The 22,050-nt window shown below is 30.4% G+C and overlaps 3 protein-coding genes across 12 annotated transcripts; 2 read left to right on the top strand and 1 right to left on the bottom strand.

Moving 5' to 3' along the window:
• Nucleotides 1-1,388: 1,388 nt before the first annotated feature.
• Nucleotides 1,389-8,923, top strand: LOC103483783 (sugar transporter ERD6-like 16). The gene is made up of 19 exons (XM_008440551.3): nt 1,389-1,471; nt 1,585-1,882; nt 3,102-3,164; nt 3,271-3,360; nt 3,727-3,786; nt 3,996-4,061; nt 4,157-4,222; nt 4,435-4,510; nt 4,719-4,783; nt 4,868-4,960; nt 5,546-5,626; nt 6,382-6,466; nt 6,662-6,708; nt 6,843-6,905; nt 7,046-7,105; nt 7,221-7,274; nt 7,371-7,430; nt 7,547-7,661; nt 8,707-8,923. The coding sequence occupies exons 2-19, from the start codon at nt 1,682-1,684 to the stop codon at nt 8,850-8,852; spliced, it is 1,491 nt and encodes a 496-aa protein (XP_008438773.1). The 5' UTR covers nt 1,389-1,471; nt 1,585-1,681; the 3' UTR covers nt 8,853-8,923.
• Nucleotides 8,924-13,247: 4,324 nt separating this feature from the next.
• On the top strand, nt 13,248-19,873 carry LOC103483780 (nucleoside hydrolase 3). 9 transcript variants are annotated; one of them, XM_008440544.3, is made up of 12 exons: nt 13,267-13,742; nt 14,620-14,799; nt 15,040-15,150; nt 15,749-16,084; nt 16,162-16,338; nt 16,511-16,795; nt 16,903-17,025; nt 17,154-17,351; nt 17,814-18,067; nt 18,285-18,489; nt 18,943-19,248; nt 19,463-19,873. In XM_008440544.3, the coding sequence occupies exons 1-12, from the start codon at nt 13,548-13,550 to the stop codon at nt 19,781-19,783; spliced, it is 2,691 nt and encodes an 896-aa protein (XP_008438766.2). In that variant the 5' UTR covers nt 13,267-13,547; the 3' UTR covers nt 19,784-19,873. The 9 variants fall into 9 exon arrangements, 8 of the variants coding, with proteins under 8 accessions (XP_050942088.1, XP_008438770.2, XP_008438766.2 ...); XM_008440545.3 differs by having other exon boundaries at nt 13,593-13,742; nt 14,598-14,799; XM_008440547.3 differs by having other exon boundaries at nt 13,598-13,742; nt 14,624-14,799.
• Nucleotides 19,874-19,933: 60 nt separating this feature from the next.
• On the bottom strand, nt 19,934-22,050 carry LOC103483782 (histidine-containing phosphotransfer protein 1-like). 2 transcript variants are annotated; one of them, XM_008440549.3, is made up of 6 exons: nt 21,645-22,050; nt 21,361-21,491; nt 21,168-21,236; nt 20,642-20,713; nt 20,440-20,512; nt 19,934-20,327 (listed from the first exon to the last, which is right to left on the bottom strand). In XM_008440549.3, the coding sequence occupies exons 1-6, from the start codon at nt 21,702-21,704 to the stop codon at nt 20,268-20,270; spliced, it is 465 nt and encodes a 154-aa protein (XP_008438771.1). In that variant the 5' UTR covers nt 21,705-22,050; the 3' UTR covers nt 19,934-20,267. The 2 variants fall into 2 exon arrangements, with proteins under 2 accessions (XP_008438771.1, XP_008438772.1); XM_008440550.3 differs by having other exon boundaries at nt 19,934-20,324; nt 21,645-22,044.

Raw genomic sequence — 22,050 nt, 5'->3', positions numbered from 1 at the left:
GTAAATTGACTAGTGCACATTAGATGTAAATTTAAATTTATTAGAGACGTATTAGATACAAATTGAAGACACATAGATTTAACGGTTACAAAATTGAAAGTTTAAAGACTTATTAAACTATTTAGATTTTAAAACAACGTGCAAAAACTAAACTTACACTTTTAACCCAAAACAAAATATCATCCATTTTGTTGTGTGCATTTGAGTAAATTCACAAAAATAGGTTCGATATATCATTTCTTCAATTTAATTTGGAATTTAGTTCAAATTTAGTCTCAACACGTGCAAATATTTAACTTTAGTCTTTACGTTCAATAAATCTTAAATCTAGTATATGATACTAGTTAATTATTTCAATAATAAGTATAATTTACTATAAAAAGAAATACTAAAGGGAATATGTTTTAAGAATTTATATTTAAAATTAAATGAGATAATAATAAAAGGACTTAATAATCAACAATGAATTATTCGGAGAGACTAATTTGTAAATATTCATTTATTGAAAGTATATGGATCAAAATTAAACATTTTGAATCGTAAAGAGTAATTTGAACAAATTTCAACATCGAAAGATGAAAAATGATATTTTAATTTAAAAATAATTATAGGATGGTGGTTGGATTTGATACATATGACAAAAACCAAGTTGCTATAAAATAACAATGTTAGAAAAACTCACAATTGTATGAAAGAAAAATATTCATCAAATTGGAGATGTGATCTAATATAACGCTGCCGCCAACCTTCATTTTTATTAGTTTAATTCCATTTGATTCTTAGAAACAAAACGGAAATCATATTATTGTTTTTTCTTCATATTTTAGCATTTTTTTAAAATATAATAAAAAACAAAATAAATATCACTAAAAGACCCAAAAAATTATTTATACACAATTTTGCTATTGTATTGAAATATTTTGCTTATTATTATTATTGTTGTTGTTATTATTGTATTTTTTAAGTTTAAAAAAGTGGTGTCTTCAAGTCTTTTTAAGGTATTTCATTATATAAATTTCAACTAAAATTGTTTTTAGAAATTTCGATTACTTAGAAAGGTTAAATAATATATATAGTTGTACTTTATTTTTAAAAGTCATATTATTTTAAAATTTAAATATTACTACGAACTTTTTCTAAACTATTAATTTTTGGATTGGACGTAACGTGACCTAGAATGATATTATTTTAAATTTCGATCAATTTAGAATGCATATACTAATTAAATAATTTAAATTTTTGTTTAATATATTCTAACTACTATATATTAATTTATTTCTTTTTTGTTTTGTTGTTGCAATTTAGCCTTTATTATACAGTATGAGATATCATTTTTTGTATTAAAAAAATGAAGCCATGTATGAGATTGATATTTTGGTGTTTCATAAATCCCCTCCAAAAATCCAACGTCAGAGACAGCCAATCTCCACATGCTATAGAAAAAAAGAAAGAGAATGGATACTTGAAATTGGTAACCTTTTGTTTTGTTTTTTAATTAATTTTGGAAGCAAAGACTATATAAATTCATTTTTAACACATTTTTAAATAAGTTTTTGTTTGTGTGATTTGTCTCTCTTCTTTTAGTTTAAATTGAGAGAGGTTTCAAATTTCCATAAGCTATAATTTGAGAGATTGAGAGAGAGAGAGAGAGGCAAAAAGGAAAAAGAAAGAGAAAGATCGTATGGCTATTGAAGAGTGGAAGGAAATTGAAAATGGAGATGATGATGGAAATTTGGAGACACAATTGTTGATGAAAAGAGAGGAAGGATTAGAAGAAGATGAAGAAGAAGAAGAAGAAGAAGTTTCTTCAAGAAGATGCAACCATATGCTTTATCTTAGTACCTCGGTTGCGGTTTGTGGTTCTTTTCAATTCGGATCTTGTGTAAGTCTAAACTCTAAACCCTAAATTTTCAGATTTGATGTTCTTTCGATTTTCTTTTAGTTTTTACCTGCTTTCATTTTAAACTCGATTACGTGCGACTTGAAACTTTTAAGTTCTAAACTATTTTCTTTTTTTTAGTTTCTATTTAGTTTATATACTTTTATTTTTAGATTCTATATATTGACCTTTGAAATTATGGTCACAACACCATTTAATATCCGCTTGCACTAAAATGTTGTAAGGTTAGCATGTTGTTTCATAAGAATAGTTGGACTGTACCAACAATGCAAACACTCACAAATATTTAAAAAGAAAACTTTCGAATGTATTCCATTTCGAGTCTAGATTTTTAAAAGATTTCTCTTAATTAATCTTTTTACTTTGAAAATCAACTGTTTTTCTATGTCTTATATTATTTTACTTAGGTAATTAATATTTTGAATTTTCTTTAATAATATAGTTTTTAAAAATATTGTAAAAAATAGGGTAGAAGACAAGCTATTGACAAAAATAGAGCAATTTGACAAAGGAGTCAACGATATATTAAATTTATATATATATATATATATATATATATATATATATATATATATATATATATATATATATATTAAATATCTTAAAAAGGTGTGAGGTCCACGATGTATTAAATATTAAAAAAAGATATATATTAAATAATGTGAAAAAAGAAATTGAAGTCGTGGACCCCGTATACGACTTCCAAGCAAAATTGCTCTATTTTTGTGTGGATAGTTTACTTTCTACCCTATTTTTGACAATATTTTTTAAAAATATATTATTAAAAATAAATCTCCTAATATTTTATTTATCTAGATTTCAATTTTTTGGTTTAATTTTAAATACATAGTTTTTATATCAACATATGAGTTTCATCAAACAAAATGAAATAAAAGAAAGAGCTAATTAAAATTATAGATACGGTTTGAAGTTGATGAGCTATAATAATTTTAAGAGTCGATGGATCAACCTGGGACTGAAATAACCCTATTTCTTCGAGATTTTGTATCGAGATAATTATGTTTTATAAATTATATATACTGAATTAAGTACTGACCTAAACATAGTTTAATTGACCGAAGAGAATACCGTAAAAGTAACCATAATGTCACTTAGTATAACTTTACACTAATATATAAAAAACACAAAGTTACAAACTTGGTTTGAAACTGCATCCAATAATAACTTCTATGTCTATTAGGTGGGATATTCAGCACCAGTTGAGGCTGCAATAAGGGAAGATCTTAATTTGTCTCTATCTCAGGTTCTTATGATCTACAAATTAACCAATGAAATTAAATATAATTTAAATTTTAAAAATAGATGATTAATATTATTTAATGGGTTAATTAGTAATTTCAATTATACAGTATTCTATGTTTGGATCTATATTAACCATTGGAGCAATGTTTGGAGCTATCACAAGTGGGAGAATCGCTGATTATATTGGACGTAAACAGGTGAGTACAATTCTTAGATTCAAACACGTTTTAGATTTAATTCAATTGTTTAGATCGTATAACCTTTTATTGAATAATGAATCCAACCCAATCAACTACAAAGTATTTGAGTTGGTTTGGGTTAGTCAAATTACTTATTTTTAGACTTTTGTGATAAACTGAATGAGTTGGATTATTGAATTGATGAGATTTTTATATGATTGATTTTTTTGAACATCATTGATGAAAATTAGAGTTTACGAGCTTAATTTTTTAAACGAAAATTAATTATCAAATGGTTATAGCCAATAATGGGTCTAAATGTTATGATAAAGCAATTGAATTTTTGTCTTTAAATTCCCAAGTTTCAATATGGTGTGTTGATAGGCAATGAGAATGTCAGCTTGTTTCTGCATACTTGGATGGATAGCAATCTTCCTTTCAAAGGTATGTCTTCTTTATTACTCTTTTTCTTTTCTTCTGAATTTTCTACGTATTTGTAAATTCATTTGTTTGTTCTATTTAACTTTTGAAAAATATCAAATTTATTCTTCAAACTTTCATTAATCAAGTTTTACTTTTTGATCCTACGATAACATTAACTATTAGATATTTTAATTTTTTTGAAAAGATTGTTGGTTGGTGTTGTGTGTTAGGAATCCGTTTTATTAGACATTGGGAGGCTACTAACAGGATATGGCATTGGAGTCTTCTCATATGTGGTTATACTCTCGTTATCAATACCTTATATTTTCAATTTTTAATTAGTTCCTTTTAAATCCTTATTCGAATGATAAGTATATTGTGATGGATGTAGGTCCCAATATTTATTGCTGAAATAGCTCCGAAAAATCTTCGGGGAGGTCTTACGACGCTAAATCAGGTGATCAGAGGACCAAATCTATACTAAAAAAGTTTTTTTTAAAAAATCATTTTATGAGCATAGTCTTATATCAATTAAGAACAAAAGGATGCTATAATCGAGTTAAGGATAACGATATTTGCATGGACAAAAAAATTAATGTACAACATTATTCACTTTAGATAAAATATAATTTATATAACATTTCATATGAATATTGCATTGTTTTGCAGTTATTGATTGTCATGGGTGCGTCCGTTGCTTTCATACTTGGAACCGTCGTAACATGGAGAACACTTGCTCTGACGGGTAAAATTTACCTTCTTTAATTATTAACATGTTGTCCCTGTAATTATCCAAAATGACACTTTGGTCCTTGAAATTTGCAAAATAGTTTTAAAATAGTCTCTAACAACCACAAATCGATTTAACGAAACGTTGACATGGCAGTTAAAATAAATTAGACTCCTTTATGTATGGAGGGCAAAATTGATATTTTGAGTGATGGATTTTGTAGGACTGATACCTTCCTTTACCCTTCTTGTGGGTCTGTTTTTTGTTCCCGAGTCCCCAAGATGGCTTGTAAGTTTCCTTTTTTGCCCTTCTTTTTCTTCCTTTTTTTCTTATTTCCAAATCTTTTTCTTTGATTTAATTTTTGGGTCATAGGCAAAGGTTGGTGAAGAGAAGGAGTTTCTAAGTGCATTGCAGAGACTTAGGGGTAAAAATGTCAATATTTCAGCCGAAGCTATCGAGATTCAAGTACCTTTCGCTTTACTAACTCTTTATTTGGAGCTTGAAAATTCAAAAATTAAACTTATCCATGAATTACTCTCCGATCTTCATAAAACTAACTATTTTAGTTTTAAAATTTTACTACGTAACGTTGATTTTACGTTCTTAAAATTTTGTTTTTCTTTCTTGAAAATATTTGAACTTGGGTGGGTGTGTAGGGGATTGATAGTCAAAGTAACCACTAAGCTAACTATAAATATTAAAAATTAAGTAGTTTTCTTTATATATATATATTATATAAAGACAATAAAGTTGAGTGGGGCTCGAGCCCCCTAGACCTATACTAAATACGCCGGTGGGTACTATATAATTGTAATAAAAAAAATTGTTACTTTCAAATTTAGAGGTTTAAACTCCTCATTTACAAACTATCTTTGAATTCTCGACCCATCAATCAAGAGCACAAAAACTACCTGATTAAACACTATAATTTTATTTTATTAAATTATATAAAATATAAGGTTCTTCATTTAGTAATAATATAATTTAAGAAATTTTACTCTATTTTGTAAATTTTTTAGTTCATTACGTTATTTTTCTTTTAATTTACAGGATTATATTGAAACTATGCGAAGTCTCCCCAAAGTCAAGTTGGTTGATTTGTTTCAAAGCATTTACGTTCGTCCTTTAATGGTGACTAATAATATCCTAAGCTATAAATTTGGTCCATATAATTTAATTTAAGTTTCAATAAATCTAAAAGTTAGAATTTTAATTTATTTCTACAATTTGGTAATATCTTGTAAATAGTCTTAAGATTTTGGATTAAATTCTATAAATTTCTATATTTCCTTTTTAATATGTTAAATTATCAATTCAATTCACATGTATTATTATGACTTATAAGCATGTGGTAAATTTTTAATAAAAAAACTGTACTTACTTCAATTACAATTAAGTGCTAAAAAAAAGCTATATATTAGATTAATTTTAATTTTGATTGAATAGTATGAATGTGATATAACCCAAACTCTTAGAAAGGTTAAGATTTTTTAAGTTTAATATGGTGTGTGTATTATTTATAAACATAAAAGATAACACTAATATATTTTCCTACAAAACTATTTGTTATTTATTTATTTATTTATTATTCTCTATTGTTGCAATATTATTTTTAAACTTTTATAGATGTCTTGAAACTAACTATAAATAAAATTTCTTTAAAATTTTAGATAAAAATGAAGACATAAAATAATATAAGAATGATTTAAAATCTCATTCTATAATATCATTTCGTGAAATTCTAAAAAAATTTACTAAAAGAAAGTTGTAAAAGGTAATATTATAATTTTTTCGAATAAAGTTTAAGCATATTTTTTATATAACTTAAGCAACATATAATATAACATCTTAGCCCGTTTTCGTTGACTTTCGTGATTTGACCGCAGATAGGGGTGGGATTGATGATGTTCCAGCAATTTGGAGGGATCAATGGGATTGGTTTCTTTGCAAGTGAAACCTTCGCCTCAGCGGGTATTTTAACCAAAAACCTTTGTCTTAGGGAACGTTCATACATGGTCAAGTCGATAGACCATCTAGACTTAAACTCAATCGTTGAAGTCTTTAATTTATACTTTTTTAAAAAAATAAGAAAAATTCACTGACCAAAATTATTTATACTATGATTAAATTATTTACTTGAATTTTAAATTTTGTGTGAAATTGAAGGTCCATCAGCAGGAAAAATTGGAACAATTGCTTATGCTTGTATTCAGGTACTTACTGATTACAATTAGCTACCACAAACCAAAAAAAAAAAAGAAAGAAACCCTAATTTTGATTTCATTTTTCTTCTTCTTAGAGTTAACTTTAACAATTAATCAACCATAAAACTGACTCTCTCATTCAGGTTCCAATTACTGTTGTTGGTGTAATCTTAATGGATAAATCTGGAAGAAGGCCACTTATTATGGTAATAATTATTTCTAATCTTTTTGTTTACTTTAATTTTCAAACTTTGATGACTCTACAAGAGAGAGAACCTTCAATCATAATCTAATACAGGATCAAATGGGTATAATTTAAGATTCAACTTTTGTTTTGTTTTTGAAGGTGTCTGCAGCTGGAACTTCTCTTGGTTGCTTTCTTGCAGGAGCTTCTTTCTTTCTCAAGGCAACTGATCAAAATTCAAAATCTACCATTACACACAAAACAAACCCCAATATAATATAATCTTTCATTACACATAACCATTATTCTTCTTTCTACTTTCCTTTCTTAATTTTAGGGCCGTGGTTTGCTGCTCGATTTCGTGCCTGTGCTCGTTGTAGCTGGAGTGTTGGTACGTAACACTATGTTCCTTCGAGCTAAATCTTTGATTAAAGATTAATAATATCAACGTTGATGGAAATGTCGAAGTACATTGATAATTGGTCAGATATATATTGCATTTTTCTCCATTGGAATGGGAGCAGTTCCTTGGGTGATAATGTCTGAGGTAATTAACTAAATTTCATCAGATTTTGCATTAAAATTTCTTATATGAGTAGCCAGTGGAAATTAATATGATATATATACACACACATATATACATGTTTTGATTTTACTTTGCAGATATTTCCAATTAATGTGAAAGGAGTTGGAGGGAGCATAGTGGTGTTGGTGAATTGGTTGGGTGCTTGGATTGTCTCTTTTACCTTCAATTTCTTCATCACCTGGAGTTCTTATGGTATTTTTCTTCTTTTTCTTAGAAAGTCGATAAAAAAAATAAAATAAAACAAATGGGTCATTTCGAGAACGACTAAATGAACTAAAATATTTACATAAAATATAACAAAATTTCAGATATATATTGACAAACGCTAATAGATATCAATAGATTTATATTAATATCTATCAATATACTTTTATTAATGTTTATCATCGGATAAACAATGACATTTTATTATATTTATAAATATTTTCACCAATTTTGTCGATTAAAACAATTACTCTATTTGAATAATTAATAGATATTAACAAAAAGGATAAAATCGAGTATCTTAATAAATCATAGGTAAGTGTGTAAATCTTGAAACCGTGGATCAAAATGAAAACAAAACTTCAAATTTAAGGATAAAATCACAACATTCTTAGATTTAGAAACTAAATTGAAATTAAATTCAAAACTCAACACTACACGAATAGCTTTTCGAAACCTATACTAAAAGAATGGAGTAACGGAAACTACTCCGACTGATGGATGAGTTACATCTCTTTTCTTTTTTTTTCTTTGGAAAAAATCCTTTTAAATATAAACATATGGAAAGTAAAGATAAAATATTTTAAAATTTAGTAACCAAAAGAAAACTAATTCCAAAACTCCATCGGGTAAAAAATCATTACGAAATCTATAGATCCAATGAAAATGAAATTCAAAATTGGAAGCAAGACGGATCCACAAAATTTATTGACAAAGCTTTATTTCTTGGGTGAAAATTGAAGAGTTGTAATTTGAAAAAAAAAAAGAATCGACAAATAGAGGAACCACTAAACTAATTGCAAGTATTAAAAATTAAATAGTTATATATATATATATATATATATATAAAGATGATAAAGTTGAAGGGAGCTCGAGTCTCCTCTGGACCTATATTAAATCGGTTGATGATTGGAAATATAACATTTTAAAATCAATCAATAGAATCGATTCTCAAAATTTAGTGCTTAAGAAAAAATGTTTACGATTGATTTCTAACCTAAATTCCTCTTTTGGTTTTTTTGGATAATTTCAGGGACATTCTTTATTTACTCTCTAATATCTTTGATGACAATTCTATTTGTGATGAAGTTGGTCCCAGAAACCAAAGGAAGAACCTTAGAAGAAATTCAAGCATCCATTAATTCACAAAGAGGAGTGGAAATCTTGAATTTAAGTTAATGAATTACTGATTTTTTTTTGTTACACATTTTTTCTCTCATTAAAAAAATATATAATGTTATTTAATTATAAACATTTTTTACAATGTTACACATGACCAATTGAACATATTGAATTGATCAAAACCATATATGTTATAAAATATTTAATTTTATACTTTTAAGCCTAAGTTTCATATCATAAATTAAATTGGTTAGTGAGGGATCAAAATGATTTTGAAAATTATAAAAATAATTTTTATCCATTCAAATTCACTTCCAATTCAACTTGTCAAATTCATTTTATTATCCAATTAAATAGTGATTAATCCATTGAATACTTTTGAAATATATTTTAATTATTCAAAATTATTTACAAAAGTTAATCTAGAGATACTTTTTGCAATAGTTCCTTTTCACATTGACAACTGAATTGATTAAGATTTTTTTGTTAGTCTTGAAGTACTCATCTTGTATTTGAATGTTCCCACATGTAGTGTTGTCTTTGTTAAAAAGGGAAAAAAAAATCTTCAACTACAGAATTGATGAAAGTACTTCTTTGAAATGAAAGAAAAATTGAAAATTTGCCCAAATAGATGGTATAGTGATGTGATTAAAAGCGAGGGTCCTTGGAGAAAATAGGCAAATAAAAGGGACTCCAAAGGGAAAATTTGTAGTACTAGAAGGGGCTACAAGCAAAAAGAAGAGAAAGTTTTGTAGTACTAAATATTAATTCCATTCAATAATAAAAAATTATGAATGGAGCGATGTTTGTGTAAAACTTGAATCTTTGAAAAGAGGCGATCATTCATCGATCAAAGTTGGTTTTTTGATCAAATAGCCATCGAATTGACTATAGTTTGTTTAGTAAATATTCAAATTGACTTCAACCATAAAGAAGTACAAACCGACCATTTGTTGTGTGGTTGATCAATTTATGTCCGTTTATATTTTCCAAACTGACACCAGTCGAATCCCTCCTTATTTTCGACCGATCAACTTCGATCTAATCGGTTTTGGTTGATCAACTCGATTTTTCGATTTATTATATTCATTCCTATTTATTAGTAAACTTAGATTTTTCAGTAAAGAGATTCAATGAGTCAGTTTCAACCTAGTATAAAGTTATGACAAACTTTAAAAATCTTGAATCTTGATCATGTCCTTATAGATGACAATAGCTTAGGTAAGATTATAAATAATACAACTTACAAAGTTGAGTTTAAATTGATAACTTTGAACTGGAATTTATAATTTCACATGTCTACCCTATCGTTCACATTTGTGGAACTCATATACGATTTGCCAAAAAGGACGATTCCTTTGTCATGTGAGCGATTTTTTATCTGTCTTCTCATTTGTTCCCCTCATGTTTTTACTTTTTCATTTGTCCCCCTCATGTTTTTACTTTCTTTTTCTTTCTTGTAAAATAATGGACAAATTACAAAAAAAAAAAAAAAAAAAAAAAAAAAAAAACTCTCAAATATGATGATAGTAAATTGACTTATACAAATCTTAAAATTATCTCTTCAACTTTAAGATATTGGTAAAAATTGGATCTATATATATATATATATCAATAAAAATTGAATTCTTGAACTTATACAAATGTTTTTATTTATTTTTATAATAATGTAAATTTGAAGGTTTAATTCTAATAATTTTATAAGCTTGATGGTTCGATTTTCACAATTTGAAGTTTAAGTGCGTAAACATGCAATTTACTCTAAAATTTTAATTGATAGGTTTTCAATATTCAAATAATGTATTAGAACTTTCATATCCATATATTAAATCGATGTATTAAGAAAAATACAACCAATATTAAAAAAAAAAAAAGGAAGAAAGGAAGAAAATAATTACAATTAGAATGATAAATATTTAGGAATTACAATTACAATCATTATTGAACACATAAAAATGAAAGTCAAAAGTAAATAAATTCATTGAAAATAAAAACATATTAATTAATGTTTGTATGTTCATACTACTAAAATAGAACAGGATAAATAGAAAGCATCGACGGATTTGATATAGATTCAGGGGATTTGAACTATTCCTCAACTTTATGATATTTACATAAAAAATGAAATACTACAAATAACAATAATCATCATAACGATAAAACTGTTAATTGACGTGACTAACGAGGTAACGAATGCAAATTAAAGTAAACAATAACATAATAAAGCTCAAATTGCTTAGCATATTTCTAAACTCATTCAAATAATCCCTATTTTATCTAATATTTTCTTTTGTAAGCATTCAAAATTAATATATTCTTTTCCTAAATAAACAAATAAATGCACAAATTTGTATTGTAGTTCTAAAAAGGCAATTTTGATGGTGTGAAATCATTTATGCCAAAAAAAGGGAAAATAAATAATGAACTTTTTGTGGATCCACATATTGATAAATTCTAGCATATAAATATTTAATTTAAAGATAACAAAAATTGCTTTTAAAAAGTAAAAAGATAATTTAAAAATTTGGATCCAAAATTCAAAATAAAGATAATGTTTTTTATTTTCTTGTTTTTGCCCCTTTGGGTAATGAAATTTCAAAAACTTTTGCTTTTTGTTTTTCTCTCTCATGCTTATGCAAAATATGAGAAAACAAATTGCATTGCAAAAGATAGCTAAAATTAGACGGTCGGAAAAATTTTGCTATATTTTATAAATAGTTTTAATATTTTGATATTTTTGGAAATATTTAATTTTATAATTTAACTATTTCCTTTGATACATAACATTTATTTTTAGTTTTTCTTTAATTTTTTAATTTTATATACTAATTTAAATGACATTTATAATTTTAAAATTTACTATATTTGTAAATATTTTGATTAATTTTTCTATATTTAAAAATACCTACGACTTTTTAAATTTGACTAGTAATTTTTTTTTTGTTAAGTTTTAATTTTTTATAAATTCTAATAAATAAAAATGCTTCAAACAAGATTAAGTTAATTTAAAAACATTTAGAAAGAAATGAAAATGATTATCCACAGATAATACTAAAATGATTAACATAATAAATCCTAAAATTTTGAGATAGGAAACTTAAAAAAAAAAACTATAAATTATAGAACCAAACTTTAACTATAAGTTCATCTAAAAAAAATTGTTATATAGCATAAAATAGATTCTATTGAAAATAAATATTTTAAATAAAATTATTCAAATACCCTTAATCATTTCATTTTCAATAATAAACCTTATTCGAATACCCGTAATTATTTTCTTATTTTAAGATTTAAAATAAGGTATGAGATAATATAATTTTTTACAAACAAATGTCAATATATTATATAAAGTTAAAATTGAGGTTTTTATAATATCAAGAGAACTCAACTAAAATATATTATGCATTTAAGAGTATAGGAATCGAATAAATTAGTATTTGGTGGAGTATTTGAATTTGTTAAATAACATAAGAGAAAGTAAAGTTGGATTCTAATTACTAACTTATGAGAAAAAGAATTAAAATTAGTTGAAGAAAAGGAAAATCTTGATATTGGTAGTGCCTAAGTCAAACCATTCTCCATATTCTCTTCCCCCTCTTTTTGATAACCTCACAAGTTGCATTTGTACCCATTTCTGTTTATATATATATATATATATATATATATATATAGATTTTTAATTATAGCAAAAAGATAAAATTATTTAAGTTTTTTTTTTCTATATTTTGTAAATAGTTTCAATTCTTGCTATTGGTAAAAATTTCTGTATATATAAACTCCTAAACTTATACTAAATTTTTCGACGTTCGATGAAGTTGATGATACCTTTTTTTTAAGATAGTTGTTTAGATATTTCAATAATAATGATAAAAAGAAATAATTTGGTTATATAGTGGGCGATTTTCTTTTCTTTTTTTTGTTTAATTTAATCACATATGTTTGATAAAATTCAATTTAATCTTTGTTGTTGGATTGAGTACAAGATTATTTTGAAATCAAAATTATACATTTTGGTAGATGGAGTTCATGTTTGATTTCCACACCCACGTATTAATTTAATATCTTTGAGTTCAAATAATAAAAAAGAAACAAGCTAAAGTACAATAATTCAAAATAGATTTAAGATGCATTGAAACTCTACGAAATAAAATTGAATAAAGTAAAATCAATTTATTTGAGAAAAATTATTTTAAATGACTAAACTATCGTAAAAACGAGTCACAATCATAAAATAGATATCGAGAAATATGATATTAAAATAATATCATGTAATATAATAAATAAATACGAAAAAAATATAAAAATAATTGAGAAATTGAGTGTAGAATTAATTTATAGGCAATTTGACAAATAGGAGTTGAATTTACGTAGACACTAAAGTGTGTATAGATAATTGATACAAACGACCGGAGACTAAGACAGTGCATGGACGTAGACTAACAGTATCTTTATATTTGGAAATAGCTTTTTATTTTCTCTTTCATTCTTTCCGAAATTCGGTTTCTTTCTCTTTCATCGCACCGATATTTTTCGGTTGCAGTTCCCGGAAAACCGCCATTCACTCAACTCCGTCTTTCACCGTCGCTTTCACTATTTCATTCCTTCGTTACTTTGGATCGTTGTTTTTCTGCTACTGAACCAAAAATTTCTTTTCGTTTTCTGGGTTTCTTCTAATTTCCCCTTCTTTTGTAGCTTCAAACTTCGTTCGTTTCAGGGAGTGACAATTCGTATGTTCTTCTCTACGTTTTTCTGATGAAAGCAGAGGAAATGTTACTGCAGAGGAATTTCTGGGTTGCTCTAGTGTTGATTGGAGTGGTTTTTGGAGCCAATTTGATGGTTGTTAAGGGATTGCCACGACGAATTCTCTTGGATACTGATGTTGATACTGATGATTTATCTGCTCTTTTGTACCTCTTGAAGCTTAATCGTTCAGAATTTGAGTTGGAGGTAATGATTTAGCTTTCTTTGTTAGTTTGTTGTTTCAAGTTGTTGTGAGTTGAACTGATTGGGTGTTTTATTATATTCATCGTTTTGTTCTGGTTTCAAGTCTCTATACATTTTAAAATATAATCTAATGTTGCTGATTTAAATGTATTAAGTAATGCTACAAAACCGGATTCTGAAGGCTATTCATTTTCCTGCAAAAACCTACACAAAACGGGCATTAGGATTGACCCTCTTTCGTTTTGAAGCTGTTCATTGAAGTTATTGTCACTGGAGTCAAATGGGCCTTCTCACACCCGAAAAAGATACTCATGATTAGGGATACTCAGTTGCATTAGCTAAATTTTAATCTTCCGACCTATGTGGAATAATTCAATGATCTACCTCTCACACACTGGCCCTTTGGATCGATCTCATAGTTAATTCAATCTCGTGTACTGTTGCAGAGAGTTTTTTGACGTCCTGCTTTGAATTAAATGGACAGCCTCACTATAGAGGCTAGCTTGAGAAGTGAGGGTTTTCTTTGTACGTTTGAACAAATGGTTAACCCCTTAACACAGTAGCTTAGAATTCGTTTGGTCTTTCTGGACAAAGTAAATAACCTCGACCTATTTGATTGTTTTACTGTCACCAATTATTTTCTTCAACACATCATTGTTGAAGCAAATTCATGAAAGAACGGTTGTTAGATGTTGAAGTAGATGAACGTCCAAAAACTATATGCATGTTCTTTTCACTATGTCCCTGGCAAGTATACCTTCCCTTCTAGTTTTATAGAGCCTGTCACAAAAGGCTTTATTAAGAAATGGGAAGCGCAATGCATATGATTTGTAGGCCGGTTCCTATTCATGTCTTCAGGATTGCTATTACATTGCTATAGGCAGTCACTATTAGCACAAATGCTTGGACAAGTGCTGGACATGCAGTGAACCAAATTTATGACATTCTTTACATGATGGACCGCGATGATGTTGCTGTTGGAGTTGGAGGAGAAGGTGGGATACTCGAGGATGGAACAATTCAACCCAACGTCGGTGGATACCTCTCCATAATTGAGCAGGTTAGAATACATTTCTTTCATTGGAACAAGGTATTGCCTTTGTTTCCGAACGCATATGACTGCGAGGCTCATTGGTATGAACTATACTATCATGTTCTTATGACAGTTAAATATAGGTTTTTTTTTATTAATTTTTTTTTTATGAACAATGAATCTGGAGATTCAGCAAGTCTTATAACATACACGAAATAAATAGTCCATATACGTTTCACATGAAAAAGTGAATGTTTATGATATCAGGGATTGACGACTACAGGTGGATGTAGATATAGACAAGCCATTCCAGTTGGTGTTGGAGGGCGATTAGATGCTGATACCAACTATGGGCTTCGCAAAGCATTCCTTCCACAGGTATGTTATAACTTATAGAACCCTATTATTTCATTTCCAGAGTGATGCAAGTTAAATAACTTTTCACGAGCTCTCATCTCTACCAAAACCAAGCTACAAAAGAAGCCAAAAGATATATCCCCATTGTCATTCACTAGGATAGATATTTCTATTCCCCTACTGCCCACGCTTTACACCAAATAACCCACATGCACATCACATAGCAGGCTCGCGCAGCAACATAGTTTTGCTCCCCTAACCCTTATATCCTCTTCCCACAAGTAAACATTTGTATCTGGGAACCTACAGTTTGAATATAATCAATCTTTAATTCCAACCTTTTACAGAGCCTATTTGTTGTTCTTGATATGGCATTGACCATAAATGCTTTCACAATTTAATTTTTCCTAGCACGTATGCTTTGTCAAATCAGCTGAATTCAAATCTGTTTCTTATATCTTTAGCTTGACTTTTGTAATTATCTTTAGATTCTATTGTTTAAGCTACGTTAATGCTGTTATAGTTGGGCTCATGCGTTTTGCTATGAACTTTATATTTTATTGTTCAAGATATGCAAATGTTGTTATAGTTGAGCTCATACTTTTTGCTATGAACTTAGGGAAGCAGGAGGTATAATCCTTTGCAACAATCGACTGCTCAGCAGGTGATGATAGACAAAATATCTGAAGGTCCCATTAATATATTCCTAATAGGATCACACACAAATTTTGCCATTTTCCTCATGAGTAATCCACACCTGAAGAAGAATGTTGAGCATATTTATATAATGGGTGGTGGTATAAGATCGGAGAACCCAACTTGCTGCTGTACAGGAAATGCCAGCCAATCTTGTACTCCTCGACAATGTGGTGATCCTGGTAACTTATTCACAGATTACAATAGCAATCCTTATGCAGAGTTCAATATATTCGGAGATCCTTTTGCAGCATATCAGGTACTGCAGTCTGATGGACTGTGCAATTTAACTTACAGCTGAAGGTAATTATCATAGGATTGATATGTTGGCTGCAGGTGATTCATTCTGGAATCCCAGTCACCATTATTCCACTGGATGCTACAGACACCATTCCAGTGACTAAGAATTTCTTTGAAGTATTTGAGCAGAATCAGGATACAGTTGAGGCACAATATATATTCCAATCCTTGAAAATAGCTCGTGATTATCGGCTTGGTGACCAATTCTATACGGTTATTTCTGAAATGCACTCCTCTCTCCAATGTTCGAAATGGAATTTTAGATTTTTTTTTTCATATGTTTATACATATCAAGAAAAGATTAAAATACTGTTAGTTACTATCGCTTGATTTTGATGTGAAGGGAGATAAATAAAAGATCACAAAAGAACTGAAGTTTTTGCAGAACTATTTCATGTGGGATTCTTTCGCATCTGGTGTGGCAACATCTATCATGCTTAACTCACATATCGGTGATGGTCAAAATGATTTTGCTCTCATGGAGTACATGAATATAACTGTAGTTACTTCAAACAAACCTTATGGTATATCTGATGGGTCAAATCCATTCTTTTATGGACGTCAAATTCCAAAATTTGGTCTTGACAAAGGAGGGGTTCACAGTGGCCATGCTCAAGCAGGACTTCGAGATCCCTTTTGCATTGTGAATGATGGAAAAGGGATATGTCAGGTATTCATCTTCCCTAATAATTTTTAAGTGCCTTTTATTTTGCTTCTCTCATCCTCTTCAACCTTCTATAATGCAAATGTGCACATCTACAAAATGCTATGCATTAGGATGGTTATACCACAGAGGTAATGGGTCCAGAGGGAGTGCGCATTTTGGTTGCTACAAGAGCAAAGCCCAACCGGAACATCTCCAGTCCTCTTGACAGAGAATTTTACACAGGCTTTTTAGATGTGAGTCTCTCATCTGCTTTATGGTTTGACATCACAGTCACAGTCTTTCTGAAAGTTCAACTACCTTACATTGATTGTTACATTCAATGAAAGCTCAGATAACAATATGTTTCTCCTACTGATTACAGGTTATTAACAGTCCTATAAACACAGGAAGATTCAATTTTACCACACAATTCCCATATTACGAGCAAGTTTTGTACTTACCAGATTTCAGAAATATTAGACTGGGGAAACCTGTTGTGATTGATATGGATATGAGTGCTGGAGATTTTCTAGCTTTGTTCTATCTTTTGAAAGTACCTGTGGAAGTTATTGACATTAAGGTAGAGATTTTCTTCTGCTTTCCTCCTTTCACCTTTTAGATTCTACTGCATTGTATGACAGCCATTTTAAGATTCCAGCTTAGTGTCATAAAATTCTGGAGTCACTGCTGCCATTCAGTACTCAGGATGAATCTTACTTTGTAACTTATCCTGGCGGCACTTGTTAAGTGTTAGCAACTAAGAGACTCTGTTGATCTGAAAACTTTTGTATTGCGAGTGAGGACAAAAAGTTGAGAGAGATGTCTTGGGGAATTTCTAGGTTGAAAGGAGTAGCCTTACCTACTTATAAGGTTCTACCTCTTTAATCAACAACCTTCATTTTTTTGATTGTATGTTAAATAGAACTTTAGCCCAAGGCATCTTGAACGTACCATTGCTTTACTTTCTCAAAAGTGGGCCATGACTGACCTTATTCCCCCTTTACTTTCTCTGACAATTTATATTGCCACTACTTTATTGCAGGCAATAATAGCCAGTCCAACAGGATGGGCAAATGCTGCAACAATAGACGTTATCTATGACCTACTACATATGATGGGTCGAGATGACATACCAGTAGGTCTTGGAGACGTATTTGCAGTAAACCAATCAGATTCAGTTTTGCCTACTGTTGGGGACTGTAAATATGCTAAAGCCATTCCAAATGGATGTGGTGGATACTTGGACTCCGACACTCTCTATGGTCTTGCTCGAAATTTTCCCAGAAGCCCAAGAAGGTATTCAAAATTACCTGTTTAGTTTCTCAGAGATTCCATATTGAATCTATCTTTATCCGTACATTACAAAGAATTATCCATTCCACATGTTGCAAAAGGAAACCAACTGATTATAACTCGACGAAGTGTGAACCAACATAGCACATTGAGTTACATAATTTTATTCATCCTCGTTGGCCGTTAAATTGATTGGCACCTATCTGGATTGCTTTACCAGGTACACAGCAGAATGCCCAGTAAAACATGAAGCTCCTCAGAACTCTCAGCATCCTGAACTGAGACAACCTCTAGCCATGGACATTTGGGAATCCATATTGACAACATTGGAACCAGGATCCAAGATTTCAGTGCTTACCAATGGACCATTGACTAATTTAGCAAAGCTTATTACATCAAACAAAAACGCAAGCTCCCTTATTCAGGTTTGTGGATTTGGACACTGTTGCCATTATCTCATCTAAAACTTGTGGTGCAGGTACCCAAAAAGCTAGAGAACAAAATGCCAAGATAGTCTATGAGAATTGTGCTTTCCATGAGAGGTTAAAAAATATTATGTTACATAAATCTTGCACATTTCGGCTAGTTCTCTTTGTGGTCTGGAAGGTTTACTTCTTGTAGTGGCTTCTTAGCTCCTACAAATGGGAGAAATGTTGTTTAATTAATGGCCCACATATAACATAAACACCATGAAATAGAGGACAAAGAACTTGGAATCTCTAATTTAACTACATTATTACAAAATGAAGAGCTTTTAAGATGTTGATCTTGAATTGCATGGAACATTTATGAATACTTCCAAATTAGCAGAAACCAGACTTGAATATATTGCTTATATTTCATACTTCTAATAATATAGCATCTGCTTCTCACTGCAGGAAGTTTATATTGTAGGGGGACACATCAAGGATGATGATACCGACAAAGGAAATGTTTTCACTGTTCCTTCAAATATATATGCAGAATTCAATATTTTTCTTGACCCCTTGGGTGCAAGGACTGTGTTTGAGTCGACAGTTAATGTCACACTAGTTCCCCTTGGCATCCAGCGACGAGTTAGCTCATTTGAGAACATATTAGGAACTCTTCGCAAGAAAAATAGGACACCTGAGCTTCTCTTTGCCAATCGTTTGCTGTCAAGACTCTTTCGCTTGAAGCAATCCAACATCCGTTATGAGCATGTGGTAAGAAATTGACCGACTTCATTTCTCACCTTTTCTTTTTGATTAATTTTTGTTTGGTTAATTTCTCTCATCGCTTTAAGGAAGTATAAAACTGAACAATATATTATACCGATTCATTTTCTTGTATCAATGGTTCTACTGACTCAGAACCTTCGGAATTCTTATGAAGGTCAACTATTATTTACTTTAATAACAGCGTATTGTTTGTCTGTAGGATACTTTCTTGGGTGAAATTCTTGGCGCTGTTGTTCTGGCTGAAGATCTTGTCAAACCAGTTTTTCAATTCAAGCCTGTAAAAATCTTGGCAGATGGTGATGAATCTCAAGATGGCCAAACAGTCATCTACGAGAAGGGTGGGAAATTGATCCAAATCCTGCAGAATTTGAACCAAACAGCCTACTTTGATCTATTTGCAAACCGGCTAAGCGACACAAAACAATCTGCGGTGATCAAAAGCTTTAATGACCAGAAAAGAATTTGGTATAAATTGCAAAACCGCACCTGTAATTATTGCCATGGTTCGTGTGTTAATTGATATTCATAAGAGATGAAAACTTTAGGGGCATTTGTATAAGAAAAGTGACCATTTCGATTGGGATAATCCCTACGTCATTTTTTCTTTCTCTGCCTACTGTGTCCATTGGTTGCATTTGATTGTTATAAATAGAGTGAAAATCCAAGAAAATTTAAAGTAAACTCACAATGTGATCAGGATGCTTCGATTAGCAGAATACGAAGGGAACAAAGATATATAAGAGACTAAGAGAGTATTTGCCTCTTTGAAAGCACCCAGAAAATCTTCTAGGACTCTATGCAATAAAAACAGTTCAGCTTAAACAGACACGAAGAATTGAAAGTCGAAATCAGCTGTAGAAAACAATGACGTTCTGAGTGAAAAAGGCAAAGGTTTTGAATTTGTACAAGCACAAGTAACAGTCAATTTAAGAACCTAGGGAACAAAAGGAAGAAGACTCCACAGGAACGAACGGAAAATCTTGGTTTCCATGGATTCTGTCAGTTTAGAAACTCAAGTCTGCGGGAATGGATCCACCAGCATTCAAAATCCGTTTTTCCAGCTGCAGTAAGCAATATTTCAAGTCAATTTATTCATTTTTGTTAGACACTGAACAGAGTGAAGAGTAAATATGAGATAAAGAGAAAAGCCCTTAAGTAGCAGATAGCTCTACTCACTGCATATAGATAACTGAGCTTCTCCTTCACACCATAGAATTCTTGCTCTACTTGTTGCAGGCATCTTGAACACCTAAAAACAACAGTTTACTTACTAAAAACTTGACTCATGTCACCCACTACTTAGTTCTTTCTCAGAACTGACTGCTGATTGAGAAAGAGAACTTTTGAAATATCAATCAAATAGTGAAGAAAAACTCACCAGTCGGGACTCTGTTGCTCGCAGGCGCTCCGGAAGTCAATACAGGCATTTTTCACTCTTAGTGCACCTATGCTGCATTGCCCACAGAGGAGTTAAAACAACAAACAAAACAACACAAGGTCAGCATTTTCTCCATGACTTTAAGATTTGATATCCTGCCCATTGATTTACATTGTTAAAAAAAGCCTCTACCCTCCCTCCCCCTCCTTCCCATGATTGCTCCAATTTCAAATTTCAAATGGTTAGTTCACATCATCAGTTGACACCTCATCCTCGGAAGTTCCTAGGAGTTAAACCTCACGTAGAGGTGGAAAATTTTGAACCTTTGACCTATCAATCCAGTATTTCCATTAACCCTACACTTAGGTAAGCGGCCGAAACTTTTCAGAAGACAGAGTGACAAGTCCGGACTCTGTAAAAGAGGGAAGAGCAAACTCAAACAAGTTGCTTTTAGGCTTAGAACCCAAAGCTCTTAGGCCTCTCTCTCCTCGCATATCCATTCATAGCAAGAGATGAAAATTTGTACCTGGAACTGCTGCCCTTCAGCTGGTGTACGTGGTCATCAATCTTTTTGAAGTCCACAGGTGGCTGTGATCTGACAAAGACGAGCAAAAACAGAAAGGAACATCAAAAAATTTCTCCAAGAAAAACATGTCATCTGAAAGAATCTGCAGGAATGAATGATTGACGAAGTTGGTACTGATGAGATGAATCCTTACATAGCGATTCTCAGTTTATTGAGAAGTTCCTCGGTATCTTCAAAGAAAAGAGTCACCACTTCAGAAACAAAAGTTGGATTACTCTCATCTTGCAGTTGCAAAAGCTGCAAATACTGACCATCCAGAGTACCCTTCTCTCACAAAAAAACAAATAGATCCACACAAACCAAAACCCACGAAAAAAACAAGAACAATAGATAAGATTTCACAATTATCACAAAAACACCAATCATCAGAGATAGGAACAAAAGAAAGCAAAACCCAGTTCAGATTTAAAGTTTTACCTCATGGATTAAGCCTTCTATATACTGAATCCACTGTCTTCGCATCAATCCTACCTCCATTATTACGAGCTAGAAGAAGAAGAAGAAGAAGAAGAAGAAGAAGAAGAAGCAGAAGGGTGTGATTCAAAAAAAGTTGGGGTTGAAGTAGAGACAACAGAGATCTTAGAAATGAAGTTCTGAAGACAGGGATTTTAGTGAAGAATGGAGAAATATGAAGTGGGTTTTATTTTTGTATTGGCGGAGGTGGAAGAAGAAGCAGAGTTGAAAGCAGGTTCTTGAAGAGAGTGGATTTGGATTGGATTGAATTTTGAGGATCTTTCTCTTCTTCTAACAAAGACAATCAAAGTCTCCCTCCACCTTCTGCTGCCTTGTCGTTTTTCCTTTTCTTTTCGTTGATTTTGCATTT

Source organism: Cucumis melo, chromosome 6, assembly GCF_025177605.1.
Source record: "Cucumis melo cultivar AY chromosome 6, USDA_Cmelo_AY_1.0, whole genome shotgun sequence".
Classification (NCBI taxonomy): Eukaryota; Viridiplantae; Streptophyta; class Magnoliopsida; order Cucurbitales; family Cucurbitaceae; genus Cucumis; species Cucumis melo.
This window is presented reverse-complemented; position numbering and strand designations above follow the sequence as displayed.

Bases quoted from the DNA above. Each gene is read 5' to 3' on its own strand.
- LOC103483782 (XM_008440549.3), bottom strand. From the start codon at position 21,704: ATGGAGGTAGGATTGATGCGAAGACAGTGGATTCAGTATATAGAAGGC. The intron at 21,492-21,644 runs GTAAAACTTTAA...TTGTGAGAGAAG, and splicing joins TAGAAGGCTTAATCCATGAG to GGTACTCTGGATGGTCAGTA. The intron at 20,513-20,641 runs GTGAGTTTTTCT...TGTTGTTTTTAG, and splicing joins GAGCAACAGAGTCCCGACTG to GTGTTCAAGATGCCTGCAAC.
- LOC103483780 (XM_008440544.3), top strand. From the start codon at position 13,548: ATGAAAGCAGAGGAAATGTTACTGCAGAGGAATTTCTGGGTTGCTCTA. The intron at 13,743-14,619 runs GTAATGATTTAG...ACATTGCTATAG, and splicing joins GTTCAGAATTTGAGTTGGAG to GCAGTCACTATTAGCACAAA. The intron at 16,796-16,902 runs GTATTCATCTTC...GCTATGCATTAG, and splicing joins ATGGAAAAGGGATATGTCAG to GATGGTTATACCACAGAGGT.
- LOC103483783 (XM_008440551.3), top strand. From the start codon at position 1,682: ATGGCTATTGAAGAGTGGAAGGAAATTGAAAATGGAGATGATGATGGA. The intron at 4,223-4,434 runs GTGATCAGAGGA...ATTGTTTTGCAG, and splicing joins GTCTTACGACGCTAAATCAG to TTATTGATTGTCATGGGTGC. The intron at 7,431-7,546 runs GTAATTAACTAA...TTTACTTTGCAG, and splicing joins CTTGGGTGATAATGTCTGAG to ATATTTCCAATTAATGTGAA.